Source organism: Sitophilus oryzae, unplaced genomic scaffold (assembly GCF_002938485.1).
Source record: "Sitophilus oryzae breed Bouriz unplaced genomic scaffold, Soryzae_2.0 scaffold_1440_pilon_pilon, whole genome shotgun sequence".
Classification (NCBI taxonomy): Eukaryota; Metazoa; Arthropoda; class Insecta; order Coleoptera; family Curculionidae; genus Sitophilus; species Sitophilus oryzae.
Window position 1 is genome coordinate 6,840,077 of NW_022146105.1, and position 21,407 is coordinate 6,861,483.

Genomic DNA, 21,407 nt, shown 5'->3' on the forward strand with positions numbered 1-21,407 from the left:
AGTGTGGAATTTAGTTAGTTTCTAAATTGTATTATCATCACTAGCGCATGATTATTTTCTGTAGATAAATATTACCAAAACTAATGCAAATATGGCCGTAGCGTAGGTGACAGGGACGGTAGCAGCTTCTCTTAAAGACCACTCTTCCGGAACTTCCCAGATAAGATACTTATCACCTTTGCAATATGAACCGCAAGCGCCATTGCTTATCATGCCCATAACTCTTTTTCCACTGCAACAAAAATAAATAAATTGTAATCCTATTATATTTTAATCTGTAAAGGTGTACCATTATTTTCCATATTTTCTATTTAATTTTGAAGCATACCTTTATACAGGGTTTGTCTTAAATGGGTGCATATACGACTATTTTTAGGACTGTTAGATCTCGATAAAAGAAACACATTTTCTGTTTGCCGTTTTTCAAATAAGTGAGATATTTTACTTTGAAAATAAAAAAAAAAGATTTTTGGTTAAATTTTAAAAAGGGATTTGTTCTGGGTTTTCTTTCTTGTAAATTTAATCTACTACTTATGTTCCCGTATTATGAAAATATGTTTTCAAAAATTTCCAAATTTTCAAATAAAAAATTGCCAAAAAATCTCACAGATCTTTCTGGTGTCGAACTATACTACCCCTAAAATATTTGCACTTATTTAAGACTCCCCCTGTATAATAAAAAAAATTAAGTTAAAACCAAAGAAAGTAACGTTTAGATTGTAAATCAAAGGATATAAGAATATAGGAAAAACAATACAATTTAGTTTGTCCAAGTCCGAGCACAACCGCACCATCGTTTTCTCGAAGGTATTAGCGACACAATTTTGACCACCCTGTAACTTCGTTGTGGCTAAAGCAAGAATATTAACTTTAACACTAAACATGAGGACATACTATAGCTGATTAGATTACCAAAATATCTAGTACCTCATAGTTAATGAATTATCACTAGTCAAATTTCTTTAAATTCGACATTGACTCACTCACACATCATCAAAATTCTAAGGTATTTCTAGATGTGTCACAAACATCAAATTTTGAATTTTAGGTAGCTTCATGGCTGAGAAACTTAAATGGAAATGACGGTTCATTAAAAATAGTTTTTCCTCCAAGATGCAGAGGCGCTAAATATTAAAACTGTCAATATTAACAATGCAAATGTCAATATCTGACAATAATAAAATTTGATTTTTAACTGTCACTCAGAGACGCTTTTGTTGTGATTTTACGGTTTGATTTCGTTTTGATTTCGTTTTGATTTGTCGAATTATTGTAAAATTAAATTCCTTCAGAGTTTCTGCCAGTATTCTGTTTTAGACAATGTTTTTTTTTAAAAATGGTGGGACAATTTGTGTTTTGTATAGACTCTTAATTATTTTTTATAATGGAGTTTAATTGTTGTACACTTGGTTTCCGAAGGATACAATGGTAAGTAAATTAAACATATCTACTTACAGTTATAGATTTTTTAAATTAGTACTGCTAATAAATGCCACCTGCTGAGCAGTTATTTAATTTTATTACGGTGCATGTAAGGAATTAAGGACGCGCGTTGTGTTATATTAGCATGATCAGCAGATGATTACATCTAATTTAATTTGTTTTTATTATTTCAGGTCTCAAACGGAAACAAACTGGGAATCTTGCCTACACCAAAATTATATAGCCGTTTCCAATTCACTTCAAAGGGGAGCAAAATTATGCAAAAACTGCCTGCTATTTGCTGAAAACCGCCAAAGATTAAATTATAACTGTAAATAACTTAATATATACTATTTCTAGTCTTTTTTAATATATTTTTTAATTAATATCCGGACATATAAGAACACTTTGTATGCTTTTAATTCAGTTGATTTATCGTTTATAATATGTTCGACCTAATTAAAAGCACACAAAGTGTTCTTACATGTATGTCTAAATTTATTTTAAATTAACTAAAACAACCCCCCTTCCCCGCACCCCTCTCTTCCATTAGTATTTCTTCCTCCATCTACCAGAGGCGCCCTTGTATAATAAAATTGAAATGTATTATAAGTTGCCTATCTATTTAATAGTATAAGTCTTTTATCTATGGGTAGCTTTAAGCTTATAACCAAAGGAAAGAATGAAAAATTTCGAAATATCCTTATGGATTAAAAGTTAGCTGCCTAGCCGCTAAGCTGTCTAACTGACTTCGCAGTCGAGAAAAAGTAGGAGACTAGAATTAATCAAATTGATCAATCGAATTGAATTTTAATCAAACATTTTTTGAGCAAACACCAAATACGAGTTGAGGTGAGCCAATCCAAAACTCTACCCTAAAAATACGCAGTAATAATATCGAATCAAAAAAGATAATATCTCATTTTTACCTGTAGCTTCGAAATAGCAGATTCAAATTATACAGCAATATTTAAATAATTGCAATTTCTCTAAGCAGGGCTTTGAAGGTGAGTGTCCGGCCAGAGGCCAGACAAAAAGTGAAGTTAAGCGCGAAACCTTGGAGCGATGTTGACAGCGCCTCCACAGAGCAGTGAAACGATAACAGGGTTGTCGACTAGAGAACGTAAAAATTACGCCAAGCGTGTCAAATAAATTATACGGCTTGAACGATAGGGAATCCGGTGATGATACACCAGACATCATATATCATATACAAAGACATGTAACGAACTAAAAACGTTACACTTTGTTAGGCAAATTTGTATAACTGTAAACATAACTTCTAACAAGTAGTTTCCGTTTGGGTTTAACGCAGAAGTGTTTACAAAAAATAATTATTTTATTTTGTAGATTTTCTTGCAGTGCAGTGGCGAAATACCCATAGAGGATTTTTTTGGAGAAAACTTACTTTGCTAAACGACCACTAAACTCGAACCCTTGAACACATTCTTGTTCTCTTCTTTCTCTGGTAATTGTGTCCACATTGATTTTTCCCGTAGCCGTCATAACATCTCTAAAGTTTAATGAGGCGTAGTAAACCTTAAAATAAAGCATTTGGTTAACCAATTTTGTACCTTTCTTTATACAGAGTGTCCCAATATTCTGTGGACATATTTTGAAGTTTAGAAAATAAAAACAAATACTCGTAGAGTGAATTTCGAGATTTAATACAAAACTATCATGGTGAAAAGAACAAGTGTATTAAAAACTAAAATTAAAACAAAATTGTTTATCGGGATTTTATCGGGATTTGACGCTTTATTGGGTACAATTTATCTCTATACAAAGCGCTTCGCTTGTCCGTTAGAGGACATCACACTTTAAAAAAATTGACACATTTTTAAGATATTTTAAGAATTCGGGTTTGAATGATCTTTTGGGTGTCGTTGTTTTGCTAAATGCTTTAACATTTGATATTTATAAAAATCAAGGAAAAGAGTACACACCGACATAAACTTTAGTATAAATATTTTCCAACTCAACCAACGTTGGAAATGTGTAATTTTATGTTAGAATCAAAAATCATATTTGACAATAAGCTTCATAAAAAGCTTAAAACATTAACAAAATTTTGGGGTTTATTTTGATGCCCTCTAACGGCGACCAGCGAAGCACTTTTGTATAAAGGTAAATTGTGTGCAATTTATTTTGATTCAAAAAATACGTAGCTGTTCTATGTCCATGGTATATTGGAACTCCCTGTATATTTTGTAGGTCTGCTATAGAAAAATAAATTAATTGTCCAAAATTTTTTTTCTCAAAATTTATGCAATGTGGCGTTTTTTTTAATGAGACAAAATATGTAGTAAATACTACAGAGACCATTTTACAAAAAAAATCTGTCGTCGGTGGAGAATATTTATACTAAAATTTATGTAGGGGTGGGGGTAGTGTTTATACTTCCCGTACTTTTTCTTGATTTTTCGTAAAGTCAGATGTTAAATGTGGAGTATTCATAGACCATTGCAGTTTGACAACATAAATTGCAACAGTGTAGAATAGAGAGTGAAGAATTTATAGAGGAAACCATAACGTGTTACATTTTGGTTACAAATGAAGATTATCTTGCTTATTGGAAACGGTGAAGAATCTTTTGTCATTCATGAAGCTAGCTACTATTTTTGTTAAAGCAGAATTGGAATATGTGGCGGAATTCAATTACCTTGGCAGTTTGATTTCGGAAAAGGCCAATATTGACTCTGAAATTCAGCACAGGATTAGTAGCGCCTCAGAAGCATTCTGGAAATTAAAAGACAGGGTTTTCTACAATCATGACGTGAGTACAAAAACAAAACTTGCAGTATACCGAGCAATTATAATCCCCACCATGTTATATGGGAGCGAAACCTGGGTGCCTCACCGCCGACACATGAACGCATTAAACAAGTTGCAACAGAGACACTTTAGACAACTCTTAAGAGTCCAGTGGTTCCATTATGTCTCAAACGTATCGGTCCTTGAAAAAGCTAACTGCGAGAGTATTGAAGTCATGGTCATAAAATCCCGCTTAAGATGGGCTGGTCACGTATGCAGAATGCAAGAAATCCGCATACCAAAATCTCTGCTTTACGGTGAGCTTGTAGACGGTAAGAGGAGGCCGGGTGGACAACTGAAAAGATACAAGGACATTTTCCACGAAAATTTAAAGGGAATTAACATGCAGAATAAGTGGGAAAAAGCAGCTCACAATAGAACTCAATGGGGAAGGGTTGGAAACTCAGTTAACAGCGGCAACCAAAAAGTAAAGAGGCAACAAAGCAATGAGATTTTTGAATGTCCAGAGTGCGGTAGTCAGATAACATCACGTATCGGGCTTTTCAGTCACAGAAAAGCTCATGAAAGAAAACTCCTTGCGTGACCATCTTCTCTTTATGTGTGTCGAATACTCGTCAGCGAGTAACGGCTGTATATATATAAAGCAGAGATGCCATAAACAAAAACTGTCATATCATTATTATCTATTGGTTTCTATGATACAAGGTGGCTTTCAAAATATTGCAATTTCAGGCATACCTTGTACCTCAGTTGTCTAACATCTTATTAACAGGGTAAAAATGGATTCTTATAGAAATTTGACGCTGAATCCAGTAACATACTTATATTTTCCAATATTTTTGAAATATTGATCAATCTGACGGACCTTGGTAACATTATTCTCGGATATAGCCACATAATGTGAAGTATTAGTATAATAGTAATCTTTACATTAATAGCACGGTAAATCAGTAAATATATGTATATAGCTTAAAGCGATTTCTCAAATCCCGAAAAAAAAAGTAGTTTTAATTTTATTTGCAAATGCACTTGTTCTTTTCATCATGATAATTTTGTAATATATCTCGAAATTCACTCTATTTATTTTTGATTTTCTGAACTTCGAAATATCGTTAAAGGAAAATTTAATTTGCTCCTAAAAGTACTTAACGTGTCTAAGTTAGTATTTACCGAAATAATTTCTTCGTCGGGTCCCTCTAATCTTATATCGTTTGATGAAAACTGCCCTTCGATCCACTTCAACGAACTCAAATCACCTCTTACCAACGAATTCAAATAACAATGCTCGGCTTCAATTGAGTTGCTTTTGTCGAACAGCAAATGTCTATAAGTTCCCCATTGGCCGTCTTTGTAGATATTTATAAACAACTGTTTCTTTAACTGAGATTCGTAAAACGAAGAGTTTACATCAAAATCTGGGGCAGAGGGATCGAGTACAAAAAGTAGTTTTATTTTTTGGCCTCCTGAAAAAGTGATGAATTATGAAGAGTAATGATCTATGCATCTAATAAAAGTTTAGAAAATAATGCTATTAGCGTAGTTATAATATCTGTGATGTATATCATATTTAAAGAACATCAAATATTTTAACAGCATCAACATCAAAATTAAACCAACAAACCATAGTAAAAATGCAATAGCAGAAAGAACTATTGCATTATAATTTTTGATTTGAAGTACGGTAGTATATTTTATTTACCTGGTTCTCTTCGAAGACAAGAATACAGTCCAAGAAGTCCGTTGAGAGGTTCTTTCTCAGAATACAGAAGAATATTTTCTTCTTTCTCCAAAAGAGCTCGTAATTTTTGAATCCAACTAAATTCAGTATCTAATGCTGATATTTCTAGTACTGTAGGTGGTTTATATTCAGACACTTTTTTCATAAAAATCAGCTTTTCTGTATCGGTGGTGTAAACAGTGATAATGGAAACATTATCATTTTGATAAGTAAAATGGTCTAAATCTAATGATTCTCTGGAGAGTATAAATCCAGAAGTATGAAGAGATCCTAATGCTAACGTCAATATCTGTGAAGAGTTAAAAAATAGATAAATATAGAAAATAGTTTTTGCCAATTTCGTATGGTAATATAAAATATATAAGACAGTATGCAGCATTTGTTATTGACCTTTATTGAATGTTGATATTCACTTTGTCAGCAAGTTATTAAGCTTTGTTGAAAAGAAAGCTTCATTCGGATCTTCGTAATTAGTGTAATAAATCAGTGGTTTCAATTAGTGTAGAAGTTTGTTCCTATAATTTGAATCTAGCCATTCAGAACGTTAAAATTAGTGGTAGGAATTTTCAATTAGTGGAAAAAGTTACCAAACTTTTAACTATTCCGCTAATTATACTTTAAATTTGCGAGGAATGTCATTTTGGTCTTTTATGATCATCCGTCAAGCGAGACAATGTGGTTAGAAATCAAAAATTTATTATTTTATAAGCTAAATATTAGGCTTTCTCTATGGATACATCTGATTACGACAAGCTGTTGCTAGAATATTCCATTAATTTTAATTGTGTTTTAAAAGACATTATGGATGATCGTAAACCAAAAAGTATAAAGTGTAATTGAAACCACTAATTTAGTCCACTAATTGCGAGATTCTGAATGAAGCTGAATGACTAGCTAAGTTGAAAATTTCTTTAGTTGATATAATAATGATTTTTATTAATAATACTGAGATATTTAGCAATATAAACTAATACACAGCTAATTAATGCACAACTCGGGATCTCTACTAGAAATTAACAGAAGAATTAAGTTAGCATGGAATACTTTTGGAAGAAACTCAATCATATTCAAATCTCTAATGCCACTTTATCTAAAGCAAAATAAAAACACTAAATCACCACAATACACCAAAACACTTTTACTTTTACACTGGACGCGCGTTTCGCTAACCATGTTAGCATCATCAGCAGATGATTATAAACTAAAGTACAATCTACAAGTTGAGCGTTTATATACTCGCTCAGTGGACACCGAGTGGGCGTGGCAAAATCTAGCCAACCATTTTGAATAATAAGTTTAAAAAATTAAAAAACTCTAAAAACAAACATGTTTTCCAAAGAGACATAAACATAGTAGAGAATCTTTCTTCGCAGGCTTTTGATAAACAAGAGCTCAGTTTATTAAACAAAGGTTTAAAGTTTGCATTGCCCAACTCTGGTAGCGCTTTGAAGGAAATCGTCATCGGTGTTGAAACTGCTATTCAGCACTTGCCCGAGGCTTCTCAAGTATTTGCAAGAGAGGCTTGTAGAAATCAGTTATCAAAAAATATCGTTTCAAGTAAATCATTAAAATCTAACAAGGAGCACAATATTGTCAAGAGTTTGCGTAACAAAGATTGTTTCTACCTAAAAGCTGATAAGGGAAATAAGGTTGTTATATTAGATAAAAAAAGACTATTACGATAAGGTTAACAACTTAATCGATAATGGCCACTACATAAATTTGAAAAAGAATCCTTTGTCTAAGATGGTAGCAGACGTTAAAAAAACTCTAAAAGAATGTAACACCCTTATTGATCTTCCTTTAAAGAGGAAATTGCAAGTATCCAATCCCTTATTACCAAAATTGTATACTTTGCCAAAAATTCATAAACCGGACAAGTCTATGCGCCCAATTGTTTCGGCTGTAGGTTCTCCGACTTATAATTTGGCAAAATGGTTATCGAGGGAGTTCGAAAATTTACCTGATCGTGAATCTTCTTTCTCAGTTAAAAATAATATTGAATTTGTTAACAAAATTAAAGATATAACATTGCATGAAGGTGAAATTTTGGCCTCCTTTGATGTATCTTCGTTGTTCCCAAGTGTTCCAATTCCACATATACTTTAGGCTACTTGAAGAAATTACTGAACGCAAATAGTCTCGACAACAAAACTGTGATTGAATATATTGAGCTTACATCGTTATGTATGAAACAAAATTGTTTTCAATTTAATTACAACTTTTTTGAACAGCGGGAAGGTACAGCAATGGGTAATCCATTGTCTCCATTTTTGGCTAATTTATTCATGAGCAGGTTTGAAGTGGAGGCTAGGAATCAGTTTGAGTATTTTCCAAGAGTATGGTTTAGGTATGTGGATGATATTTTGCTGTTTTGACACACATTCAGACACCAGAGATAATTTTATTTCTAAGTTAAATAATCGTTTTCCTTCCATTAAATTTACACATGAAATTGAGAACAACGACAGATTACCATTTCTACATGTATTAGTTATTAGAAATACTAATAATTGCCTGGAATTTGATATCTATAGGAAAAATACGACCACACGCAGATATATTCCTAATGAATCACATCATAGTGTTGAACATAAAATGGCTAGTTTAAATTTCTTAGTTCATAGATTACTTAGTTTCCCACTTTCCAACGAAAGATATGAAATAGAAAGAGCTTACATTAGGAATGTAGCTGAGTGTAATGGATATTCTCCTTCACTAGTTGATAAATTAATTAGAAAACGTAGGTATAGGTTAATGATTGCTGAAAATTCGACTTTTCAAGTGGAGAAAGATACGTCTAAATATTTTTCGATACCGTTTGATAGAGAGTTATCCCGTGGTCTAAAAGGAATTTTTAAGAATGTCAATTATAAACTTGTGTATAGTGCTAATAATAAATTACAACAATTATTAGGTAATCCAAAGGATAAAACACCTCCACTGGAAAGGTCGGGTATTTATGAAGTTTCTTGTAAAGACTGTAATCAGAAATATATTGGGCAAACTAGAAGATCAATATTAACTAGATTTAAAGTACATTTAGTTCAGATAAGATATGGTAGACCGGATAAATCTTGCGTTGCCAAACATATTGTTGATAAAGAACATTGTATAGATCTTAATAATTTAAAATTAATTAAACAAGTTTCAAATTACAGGCAATTAGATGCATATGACCGTAAAAGGAGTGGAGTGGATACGACAAAAGACCCAGGTAATAGATGTCATCACAGAATCAAATCCCTCAAGTGGCAAGTGGCACTAATAGATGGACCACAAAAATTACAGCATGGTACCCACGAGGAGACAAGAGCCCTAGAGTAAGACCAAATTTGAGATGGGACCATGATATTACGAAATTAGCGAGGATAACTTGGGCCGGCATAGCCAACAATAGACATGGGCCCAATAACAAAGAGGGTATCTAAATACGTAATTTAACAATAAAGAAAGTACGAATAAGTATATTATATACACATCTAAAAATAATAGAGTGTAGTGATTAGGCCCGTTTCACAAAGGACCGATGATCAGGACGGACGGTCGGTCCTAGTCATTGTTCTATGAATATCGTTTACATGTACGCGTATCGTCGGTCAACCGTTAGAAAACGCGCGGGCGTCGGTCTAGTCCGTGGCTTGTGCTGATCATCGGTTAGTGTTCGAGCCATTTGATAAACAGAGATTTACATATGCAAGCGTATCATCAGTTACAGTTTCGATACAGTGTTGATAGTATCTGCTGAGCACGTTTTAAACTATTTTTCTCATCTTCTTTTCGTTTAAATGCTACGCAAGATGGCAAATAGTAAAGAAAATATCGTTTTGATACTGAACTACTAATATCAGCAATAGAACAAAAACCATAGTAAATTTGAATTAAGGGTAACGAAAGCCCCTTTTATTCGTTTTTGTAAACATAAAGGATGGGTCCCCATCCTCCTGGAGTTTCGTTTCTTTTTTGCCTTTCCATTAACCTTTTCACACACAAAGCGACAACAGCGCGATACTCTGTACTTCTCAAATACATGTTGACGACTGCTGATACGCGTAAGGGTGCGTTTAGACTTCAGGGTACGCACGCACTGATCCTTCGCGGATGCTCAAGTGTAAACGACTGTGCGCGCACGCTCACTCTGAATCTGTCTGTGCGCGAGCAGCCGCGAACGTGAGCCGTCTGGTGTCGGTTTTTGGTCCGTGCTCAAAGGGATTTTATGTGTGCACGAACGCTCAGTTTGCACTGGCAATTTGTTTGGTCTGCATGCGTGCGTGCTTCTGTGATTTTTTTTCCGTTTTCATTATTAAAACTATGGAGTGGATTAATGAATCTTCATTATTATTAATTCAAGAATATGAAAAGTTGCGGATATTATAGGATGTTAAACATTCTTCTTATTATTCAAAATCCAAAAAAAAAATTAGACATGGCAAGACCTCGTAAATAAAATTAATATTGAACATAGCCCTCCTCAGACACAAAGTTGTTTAATAAATTATATCGACTTCTAAAAATTTGAGTTTGCCATCAGCGACGATGTTTTCGATTTTTCTTCTTTTTATTAGCTCATTTTCAATGTTAAGCTGTGCATAATAATGAATGCAGTCGCGACTATTTCTTGGTCGTCCATTATTTTTACCAACACAACTCTGCTGTGCGCGCACAAGTGGATCACTTCATTCATCGAAAAACAAGTTTTTAATTAAAACGGACCTTATAGCGCGAACGAATGCCATGCGCGCACGCTCAGTTCGTGCGTGCTCAAGTCTAAACGCACCTTAATGCGAAAACAACAATTTCGACCGATGATCGGTGGCGACCGATCCTCAGCACTGATCATCGGTCCTTTGTGAAACGGGCCATAGTTGGTATGTTCTAAATATTTAAAAAGAAATACTTTTAGATACTGATGTCTATGAGTTCAATCCCCATATAATTATTCAATTCAAGTATTAAGAAAACTTTTTTAGACTACAGTATTCGGAACTTACATTAGGTCTTTCGAAAAGGCACGAAGCTATAACTAAATGACAGTCAACTTCTGTTAAAAGTTTCTTGTCTTCTACTGTCACGTTGTTCACTTCTAACTCAGTCTTGCTAAGAACGGTTATGTTTGGTTGAATTACTGGTTGATCTGCAAGGACGTCAAATACGATGTCACCTAAAAATATTTAAAAATATTTAGCGATATCTAATATTTTTAACGAAATTGAAAAAATGCGTCTGTATTATGTATACAGGGTGAGTTTTCTACGATGTCCTTTATGGGTATCTCGGAAACTACTGGAGATAGAGAGTCGGTTAAATGGGGAAAGAATTGTAGTTTTGTGTTGTCATAAATATGCGCCTTTCAGATTTTTCAAAAAGTTCATGGCTTACTAGATATTTCGGAAAAAATAAATTTTGCGTATTTTAAAAATCATCCCTAATTCCACTACAATCTATTTTAGACAAAAAGTTTTCGGAAAAAAGTTGTAGATAATCACATCCTTAATGAGATTGCGTTCTCCGTTTTTATTTCTAAAGCCTGTCGTTTCTGATATATGACATAAACCTATATTTTTTTAAATGGAAACCATAGTTGGTTATGACTTCATAAAAAGCGCCATTTTTAAGCTTTTCAGAGATATAGGCCATAATACAATTCTTTCTAAAAATTACTGAGTTATAGCCAATTCTTATCATTTTTAAACAATTTCACTTAGTTAGCCATCGAAACAAATTCAATCGTCGTTGCTCTCAGAAATGTGAAACTGTCACATCCAAACTTTGTAAAATAAACAAAAATTGTAAATATAAATTTCTCAAATGAAGAAAAGCGTGTAGGATTATTGCTTCAAGTTTCCTTGGCCATACATTTTTGAGAATACGTTGACCGGAACGTTACTTACAGAACGTTTTTTATAGAACGGTTTTCAAGACATGTTAGAAAAGTTAAATTTAGAGATTCGCGCATCAATAGAGTGGTTTCAACATCACTTTCATTATGCCCCACCGCCCCTATAATGAAAAAATATTAAAAATTATTTATATCATAATTATGCAAACTAAGGGATAGGAAGAGGTTGACCAATTGCATGGGCCTCCTAGATCACCTGAGCTACCTATTTTAGATTTTTTTATGCGGTAGGGTTTACCACAAAGTTTTCTTCCCTTAGGAGATGCAAGATCTTGTCGTTGGTGGGAAAGCTCCTTGTCAGGTGCTGAAGGAATCTCCTCTAGCAACCTCTTGGCTCGGTCTAAGAAGCATCTCATTGTCTTGTCCCTGGCTGTAGTGTCGTGGCCAGGGAATTGCACCAAGATATATAACGATGCCGGATGGGGCTACCCCTGTCCGTCATATCAGGCACCCTCTACTGACTGTGGTCATGTCTCGCGGATAGAGGGAGTGGGGGGGGGGTCTTGGCTTAACCGCCTGCACCAAGAGGAGACAACCTCACCAAAAACCTAAATCCTACGACGGCGGGACCACGTCAAAGGGATGCGTGGCTAAATACAGAACTGGCCTCAAACTTGGGGCATCAGGGGGCACCCCATTGTATTTACACCTTACTTCTGCAAGCGGGGCTCTAAAGTGGACCGACTATCCCTAGTGGTAACACCTCTCTCACCGTCAGGATCCTACCTCTAAACCAAATACGCTTATTGGGTCTGGAGGTACCCCGCCTGGTTGACCCAGGACGGGTAGACGATCCTCTGAGAGTAGGTCTTAGCGGAGCAGAAGCACGGAGATACCTCCGACTGCTCCACGAAGGACTTGCTCCAGAGGAAGCAAAAGCGAAAACACTCCTTCGAAAAGGGAAGAGTAAAGAAACCAAGAAATAACCTGACTCGTCTCTATCAAAGGGCAAGAAAGGGAGTGAAAATCTCTCACCTCTGCTCCGGCAGGGAGAGAAAAAAGCCAGGATAGAAAGCCGTCCAACACGGGGAGGCAAGCAGGGACGTATCACCAGCTTTGCCGCTATTGCTGGACAAGTGAAAATGGCGGTGCTGCTAATGGATTTCCCAGAGGTTGCTCTGACCACCGACCAGCAAACGTCTCTAGAAGGGGCTGTACTGGACGAAGTAGTGGCGATCGGATCGCAACACAACGATCTACAAAATGTGGGTTAGCTGCGTTTTGCGGGGATACACTTTCGGGTGGGCATGATCCTCATAGATTGTGTATCTCAAGAATCGGCGAATTGGTTGGTGGAAATCGCACCTAAGCTTAAAAATTGACAAGAACTGGAACTGGTTGCAATGAAGCGAGAAAACATCCCTAAAAAGGAAAGAGGGACATATCCTCTATTATAGATACGGGACAACACCGGTGTCAGGTCTAAGGAGAGACCAAGTTAAAAAGGTGGAGAAAATGGAGACAGATCATCCAGTCTCCACCTCACGGGTTCCTCAGCCGGATGCAAGCTCCTCGACTGTGAAGAGTGGTATGGAGAGCCAAACTCCAACCGTGAAAGGTTCTGTACCCTCGGAGGAAGAACTGTTGTCAGAGGAGGATGGGAAATGCCCTGTCCCCTCTACCACAGGGGCATAATGGGTTATAGATTGTGTGATGACTCAAGGAAGGGGGGCACACAATAGATCTTTAAGGTCGTAGTGATATATAATATACCCCCCCCCCCCTCTTACTCATTCTACATTCCACTATAAGGGAGAACCACTTTTGAGACGCGCCCGGTACATTGCTAATATTAAAAAAAAATGGTTTCTCTAGACAAAGGATTGAAAAAAGTCATAAATATTGCTAAATAGTTCTTGTTTCTTTTAAATTCACGCTTGTAAATACAAGCAAATTCAATTACAATTCAATTAAATAATTGACTGTGTAAACAATATAACACAAAATTAATGAAAATTGGAAAAAATAAGTAAATTAATATTTGGGGCATAGTTCCCATCATAATTTTTGTCTTTAAAACATGTTTTTAAGTAATAATCAGAGTATTACTAAATTCTTCAGTGTACTTCCAAAAAACTATTTTATAATATTTAATGCAGCTAATGATATTATAAGAAACGTAAACATGACAAAAATCATTTTTTATAACTCACCAATCGTTTTATTTTCTTCAGGAGTAGCTTCATCTATTAATTCAACAGCCTTAACTTGAACAGTGAAGGCATTTTCTAGCAGTATTTGCATATTAACCCTTACGGCTTGCTCCAGTTTAAGACTTGTGGCGTTTGGCACGGGAATATATTTCTCGAGTACAGGGATACCCATGTTTTTTCTTCTGGGTATTGAGCTTGCTATTAAACCACGAATTTCAATACCTCCAGACCTAAGACGTATTTAGATAGTGAATAGATATGTAATAAAATAAATCTAAAAGGTTTTATTTAATATTAACTTATGAATAACTTGTAAACAAAGTAATAATTTGTTTATATTCTTTAGTGGTATTGAGCATTAATCGCTAATATCACCGTTTATACAGGATGAGTTTTCTACGATGTTCTCTATGGGTATCTCGGAAACTACTGGAGATAGAGAGTCGGTTAAACGGGGAAAGAATTGCAGTTTTATAGGGTCATAAATATGCGCCTTTTAGATTTTTGAAAAGGTTCATGGCTTACTAGATATTTCGAAAAAAAAACAAATTCTGGCTTTTTTAAAAATTGTCCCTAATTCCATTATAATCTATTTTAGACAAAAAAAAATTGAGATAAAAGTTGTAGATAATCACATCCCTTATGAGTTTGTGTTCTCCGATTTTTTCTAAAGCCCGTCATTTTTGGCATGAAAACATATGTTTTTTTTAACCATGTTGGCCATGACTTCAAAAAAGGCGCCATATTTAAGCTTTTGAATATGTTTTTTTTTTCAAAAAATTACTGAGTTATAGTCAATTCTTATCTTTCTTGACTAATTTCACTTAGTTGGCACGGTGTTCTTATTTTTTTATGATTTATAACTTAAAACAAAACAAAATATATTATTAAACGGCTCTTTACAATTTACATTACACAAACTAAAGCTTAAAAAAATAATATCACTACATACACTTTAAGTTATTTTAGAAAAATGTTCGAAAAGTCCGCCATTGTTTTGTGTACTTAAATGCATTTTTTTAAAACCGAATTTCTAGATATTCTCAGAACATGACAGGTCGACTTAATTAAACTTATCCTGTACCGCCTCTTCGAGTACCTCTCTTATTTCATAAGTTCTTTTGTAAACCTTGTTGTTAACCATACCGCATAAAAAATCTAAAATGGATAGGTCAGGTGATCGAGGAGACCCATGCAATTGGTCCACCTCCTTCTATATCCCTGAGTCTACATTATCTATACTAATATATAAAATCCTTAAGTGACTGACAAACTGATTAATCACGATCCTGCTCAAACCACTCAACGTAAGAAGCTCAATTTTGGCATACAGCTTGATTCTAGGGTGTAGAGGTTCGATAAGAAGGGATTTTTCAAAATTCCAGTTCCAACAGGGTGAAACCACCCCTCAAATATTAGAATATTTTTTATTTAAGGAACGGCCAAGTTTCCGAAAAAACGCTGAAACACGTATATTTTATTTTGTTGTTTTACATATTTTAAGATTTTTTATAAATTTATACAGGTTGTTTCATAAAATATGACTACTGAGTAATCACGATTCTGCTTAAGCTGCTTGACGTTTAAAGCTGATTTCTGGCAAACGGATTGACTGTGGGGTGTAGAGGTTCGATAAGGAGGGGTTTCTCGAATCTCAAATTCCAAGAGGGTGAAAACGCCCCTCAAATATTACAATATTTGTTATTTAAAAAACGGTTAGTCTTTCGGGAAAACGCTTGAACAAACATAATTTATTTGTTTTTTTACATATTTTGACATTTTTTAAAAAATCATACAGGGTGTTCTAAAAAGTTGGATAATTGATTAACCACGATTCTGCTTAAACTGCTTGACGTAAAAAGCTTATTTTTGGCAAACGGATTTTTCGAAAGTCAAATTCCAACGAGATGAAACTACCCCTCAAATATTACTAAGTTATATAATAATATCGCCATATTGTTTTTTCTCATGCTAACATAAATGTGAGAAAATTTTATCCAGTTTGTATGTTAATGGAAATTCTTGCTTTGCTTTATCATCACCACTACAAATGATTAATTAAACGCGAACGAAGTCGCTGGTATACGCTAGTCATGATATAAATAATTAGTAACATTTCTTTCATTGTGGGGGAGGGGGGGGTGATGTGTTATAATGAAAGTCATGTTGAAACCTCTCTATTAATACGCGAGTTAAATCAAAGTTTGTTTCAAAACATGCCTTGAAAACCGTTCTTTTAAAAACGTAGGTAACGTTCACCGATCAACGTATCCTCGAAACTGTATGGCCAAGAAAAGTTGAACCAATATCCTACACGCTTTTCTTTATGTGAATAATTTATATTTACAATTTTTGTTTATTTTAATTTACAAAGTTTGGATGTGACAGTTTCACATTACTGAGAGCAACGACGATTGAACTTTATTCATGGCTAACTAAGTGAAATTAGTCAAGAAAGATAAGAATTGGCTATAACTCAGTAATTTTGCGAAAAAAACATATTATAGCTTATATCGCTAAAAAGCTTAAAATATGGCGCTTTTTATGAAGTCATGGCCAACTATGGTTTCCATTTAAAAAACATATGTTTGTGTCACATGTCAAAAATGACAGGCTTTAGAAAAAATCGGAGTACACAAACTCATTAGGGATATGATCCACACCTTTTATCTGAAAACTTTTTGTCTAAAATAGATTATAATGAAATTAGGGACAATTTTCAAAATAGCTAATATCTGTTTTTTTTCGAAATATCTCGTAAGCCATGAACTTTATCAAAAATCTGAAAGGCGCATATATTTATGACCCCTCAAAACTACAATTCTTTCCCCATTTAACCAACTCTCTATCTCCAGTAGTTTCCGAGATACCCATAGAGAACATCGTAGGAAACTCACTATGAAGTAAAGAATTTAAAGTCATTTTATTATCGAGGTACGCCTTTTCTCGATTATTTGTTTTTAGATTCATCTCAATAACTTTATTTTTATTGGAGATATTTGCTTTTGAATAAGACAGTAACGATTTTAACGCAATTTTAGCATTGATTTGAGTCCTCAACATCACAATTATGAAATAGTGTGTATTGTTTTTGTAATGTCACTGTAATTGAAATGTCATATTATTATTGTTTATTGACGTTTACTCTGTTAGAGATGGCTTTTGAAGTATTGTTGTATCGGCTATTGTTGCCTTAATTGATCATCGTAGAGATGTTTACAAGTTTTTTACTTAAAACCATATCTGTTAGAGTAACTGCTCAACAGAAAACAATAATATGATGTTTCAAAGACAGTGACATTATATAAATCATAACCACTATTTTATAGGTCTGTTGACTAGGATCAAAAGCAAAAGCATGGTTTTAATGTAAAAAATACGAAAAAATATTGTGTCTTCTTCAAAAGCAAATATCTTCAAAAAAAATAAATCTATTGAGATGAATCAAAAAACAAATTATCGACAGAAGATACAACTAGATGATAAAATACATGCAATGATAAATTTTTAAATTCCTTGCTTTGAAACTTTCACTAAAATATCAATATTTTGTTTTCCCTCGTATTATTGACAGATGGTAACTTTCTTTTTTGAGTAAAATTTTCAAAGAAAAATAACGTATTTATTGTTTAGATTTCTCTTTCAGTATAAAGGAAGAGTATTAATATTTTAAATAAATTTTCACTTATAATATCACAAGAGCTTAAATTATTTTCGGAAATTTTTTTGAGGGCACGAATATTTTGAAAATTATATATAATTTTCCTAAAATATTCGTGCCCGAAAGAAAATTTCCAGGAATAATTTAAGCTTGCGTGGTATTCGGTAAGAAAATTTCACACCTAAATTTGAAAAAAAAAATATTAATCCAACATGACATTTTAAAATAATTTCAATTTGTTAAGTTGGCCAAGGTATTGCTAAAACTCAAATTATCGACAGTATTGATAACTAGATGATAAAATACATGCAATGATAAATTTTAAATTCCTTGCTTTGAAACTTTCACTAAAATATCAATATTTTGTTTTCCCTCGTATTATTGACAGATGGTAACTTTCTTTTTTGAGTAAAATTTGCAAAGAAAATAACGTTTTTATTGTTTAGATTTCTCTTTCAGTATAAAGGAAGAGTATTAATATTTTAAATAAATTTTCCATGAAAATACACTCCCGGCAAATTTCTAAGGCCTAATTATTTATTCCTTATCTTTAATAGAACTACATCACTTTGTAAATGTAGGTGTTACTCTAAAGACTAACCACTCATTTAAAGTATTACCCTATTATTAGTTCAAGTTTAATTTGAATAATGCAGAACATTTGCTTTTCTTGACACTTACTGAATGATACCCGTATGTTTGCAGGCATAAACTGGTACGTTGGGATTTTCTCCGAGATTCCTTATAGTTTCCATATGTTTCTTTCCATCGATAGATAATCTAGAGATGGTGGTTGGAACATAAAGTAATCGTGTATCTTCTTGTAGAATTTTTACTTGCAACATATTGTCCATAAACGTAACCCAGTTGCTATCCCAAACGATTGAAGCTACTTGACCACTAACATCACAGGATTGAATACCCCTAAATTTTCCCCTGTGAAAAATAATTACAATTTATAAAGACATAATTTTACTCAATAATACTATAAGTACTTATAATTGTAGCCACGTAGTCTTAGTTCTTTGTATACGTCTTTGTTTGACATATAGGGTGCGATTTTATTTGGCACACCGGGTGGTGCTGGAAGTGGTGTAACATCAGCTTCGTTTCCTGTAGCAATTTTTATTCTTCCTGTTACAACAGTTGAATCACCTATGATAAAAAATGTGTTAAGTGTGATCATTGCTTTTGCCAGACATTTTTTGTACGAGAAAAATTAAAAACAAAGATATTAAGACAAAAATATTATGGCGGAGGTCGACATTGTTTATGGTTGTTTTCATTTTGAAATTAACATTCAGACATAGACGATTTTAGTTTGGTATTTTGTTTCTTTACATTTAGAAACAGTGGCCGCTGAAAACGGGAACTTCTTGGACACAGATTGCAAAAAATGTTTCGAAACATTTCCTCTAATGCTACCCTTTCAATGAAAACTTAACAAAAACCACCGAAAATTAACTAAAACATTACGTTTATGACGTTTACGAAAATCTTTGTTATGCTGCAAAATAACTTTATTTTGGAATAAATTTAATAAAATGATTCATATTATTCACAATCAGGTCACAAAACAGAAATTCCTAAAATGTTTATCGTAATTTAGAATTCAATTCAAGAAATTTAGAAAACAGCCAAACGAATAATCGATTCATTTTTGTTTGTTTTGTTTTCTTTCATGTTTCTCTGTTTTATTTGAACCACTGTTTTACAAAACACCTTTTGAAAAGCGCATATTACTTTGAATACCTTTCTGAATGAATAAATGTTTAGAATTATTGTCTCTTATCGCCACTTTACGAACTACTTTCAATCTAAGAAAATACATGTTTCACTCAACATTGACAACGTATTTTTTTTCGCTATTTTTCGATGTATTTCAGACAATTCCATATCGATAGCCTAACCGCTTCAGCCAAGAAATGCCGCGTGTAAACTGGTCCTTTGAGTCGCCGGTCGCCGCGCAGTCGTGGCGGGCTTGCGTCAGACGACGATGTTAAACAACGTTGCTGTTAAAACATATATTTCGATTCAAGACATTCAAAGCAATCAAATTCGTATGAATTTTAAAAATATAACAGAGAAACCGTTAAGGAAATAAATAAAACAAAATGACTTGATTATTCGTCGGGCTGTTTTCGATGTATTGAATTCTGAATCCATCAACGATAAACATTTTAGAAATTTCTTTTGAAAGTGACCTTATCAATATCGAATTCATTTGTGTTTTGTTTGTTTCTTTATGTTTCGTTTCTATTTTTTAAAATTTAATAAGTTTGATTGCTTCGGAGTGTCTTGAATTTGAATTTGAGACAAATACGGCAAAATCGCATGACGCAAGCTCGACACGGCGCGGCGGCGCGACAAAGGAGCAGTTACCAGTGATGCGCTGTTCTCTTGGCCGACGGCCGACGCGACGGTTGGGCTGTTGATGGAATTGTTGAAATACATAGAAAGAATAGCGAAAAAACAAAATACGTATTTAAAATTGTTGAATGAAACATGTATTTTCTTAGATTGAAAGTATTTCGAAAGTTTCTGGTATTTTACATTAATTCTCAACATTTATTCATTCAGAAATCGTATTCAAAGTAATGGAGTTGCTCAAGGTGTTTTGTAAATCAGTGGTTCAATATAGTGATGAGGTGCGGTATATGAAAATAATGTGTTAAAAAATGGGGACTGTTATTTTAGTAGTTATTACGATAGCATGTACAAGTAAAGCAGCGACATGAAGTGTATTTTTAATTAAGTTCCTATCGAAAAGAGAACTGTCACAGTTACATCGATCTGTCATAAGGTGTCTTTTTTAATGTTGGATAAGTTTTTTAATTTAACGTTTTTAAAACATTTTTTTACACATTATTAAACATTTAACTTTTAATTTATTTTATGTAATAATATCACAATCTTAAAAATGTAATGCATCTCTGCAAACTCCTCAGGTGTTGTGATTTTATGACTTACTTTTAACATATACTTTCTTGTCCCTATGGCAACACAGTGCGTCGAATTAACTGAAATCCGAGCTTGATCCGGGTAACTGGATGTAGTTGGCGATATCTGCCGGCGGTTCTCAAAATGTTGCGATTATTTTTTTAAATTTTCAAAGTTAAATAACTCGGTTATTTTCAATTTATTTTAAAAATGGTAAAGAGAAAATATGTTTATTCTGACCAGATCTACCACCCCTTAAAATATCTGCACTCATTTCTGGGACACCCTGTATAAAGATTTCATGGATGATAAGCTACCACTAGTAGCACTATTACTTTTCAAAATTGAAGTGAACGTTCCTTCGATACATGATTACGAGGATGTGGATAACGAACCTAAACTTGTTATCTCCACATTTTTCGGACACTGACTTGGTCGCTGAGTTTCTTCTAAATACTTTTTTCCTTGTTCTATAAAAAGTTGTAGAGTATTTATATAGGTTTTTCCTATACAGTTTTTTTTTCCTATACATTTTTCCTATACAGTATGTACCATAGAAAAAATACCTAACCAATTGCTCTGTGACAGTACAGTACATAATTTTTTGAGGTTAGGTGTAGATAGTTCCGCTTCCACAACAAAAATCGATATCGTCGCGCTCGCCGCCATCGCCGTAATCCAATGTAGTAATTGGTTATAATTTTGAAGTTGCTTTGGGTCGTTTAATGAAACGTAGTTAGTATGTACTTACACTCGCAATTTAAAAGTACGTTGCACGATATTGTAAAATTGTTATTCTGTAGTAAAATAAACATGCCT

At 33.8% G+C, this 21,407-nt stretch overlaps 1 protein-coding gene across 1 annotated transcript in view; it reads right to left on the reverse strand.

Moving 5' to 3' along the window:
- The window catches only part of LOC115876930 (fatty acid synthase-like), an 82,049-nt gene that overhangs the window by 24,442 nt on the left and 36,200 nt on the right, over nt 1–21,407 (reverse strand). Inside the window, exons 13-20 of the mRNA XM_030892978.1 lie at nt 18,644–18,803; nt 18,330–18,584; nt 13,988–14,217; nt 10,927–11,096; nt 5,897–6,224; nt 5,368–5,660; nt 2,831–2,961; nt 76–232 (exon numbers count right to left, since the gene is read on the reverse strand). Of these exons, the coding sequence (XP_030748838.1) occupies nt 76–232; nt 2,831–2,961; nt 5,368–5,660; nt 5,897–6,224; nt 10,927–11,096; nt 13,988–14,217; nt 18,330–18,584; nt 18,644–18,803 (1,724 nt within the window). The remainder of the gene's footprint in view (nt 1–75; nt 233–2,830; nt 2,962–5,367; nt 5,661–5,896; nt 6,225–10,926; nt 11,097–13,987; nt 14,218–18,329; nt 18,585–18,643; nt 18,804–21,407) is intronic.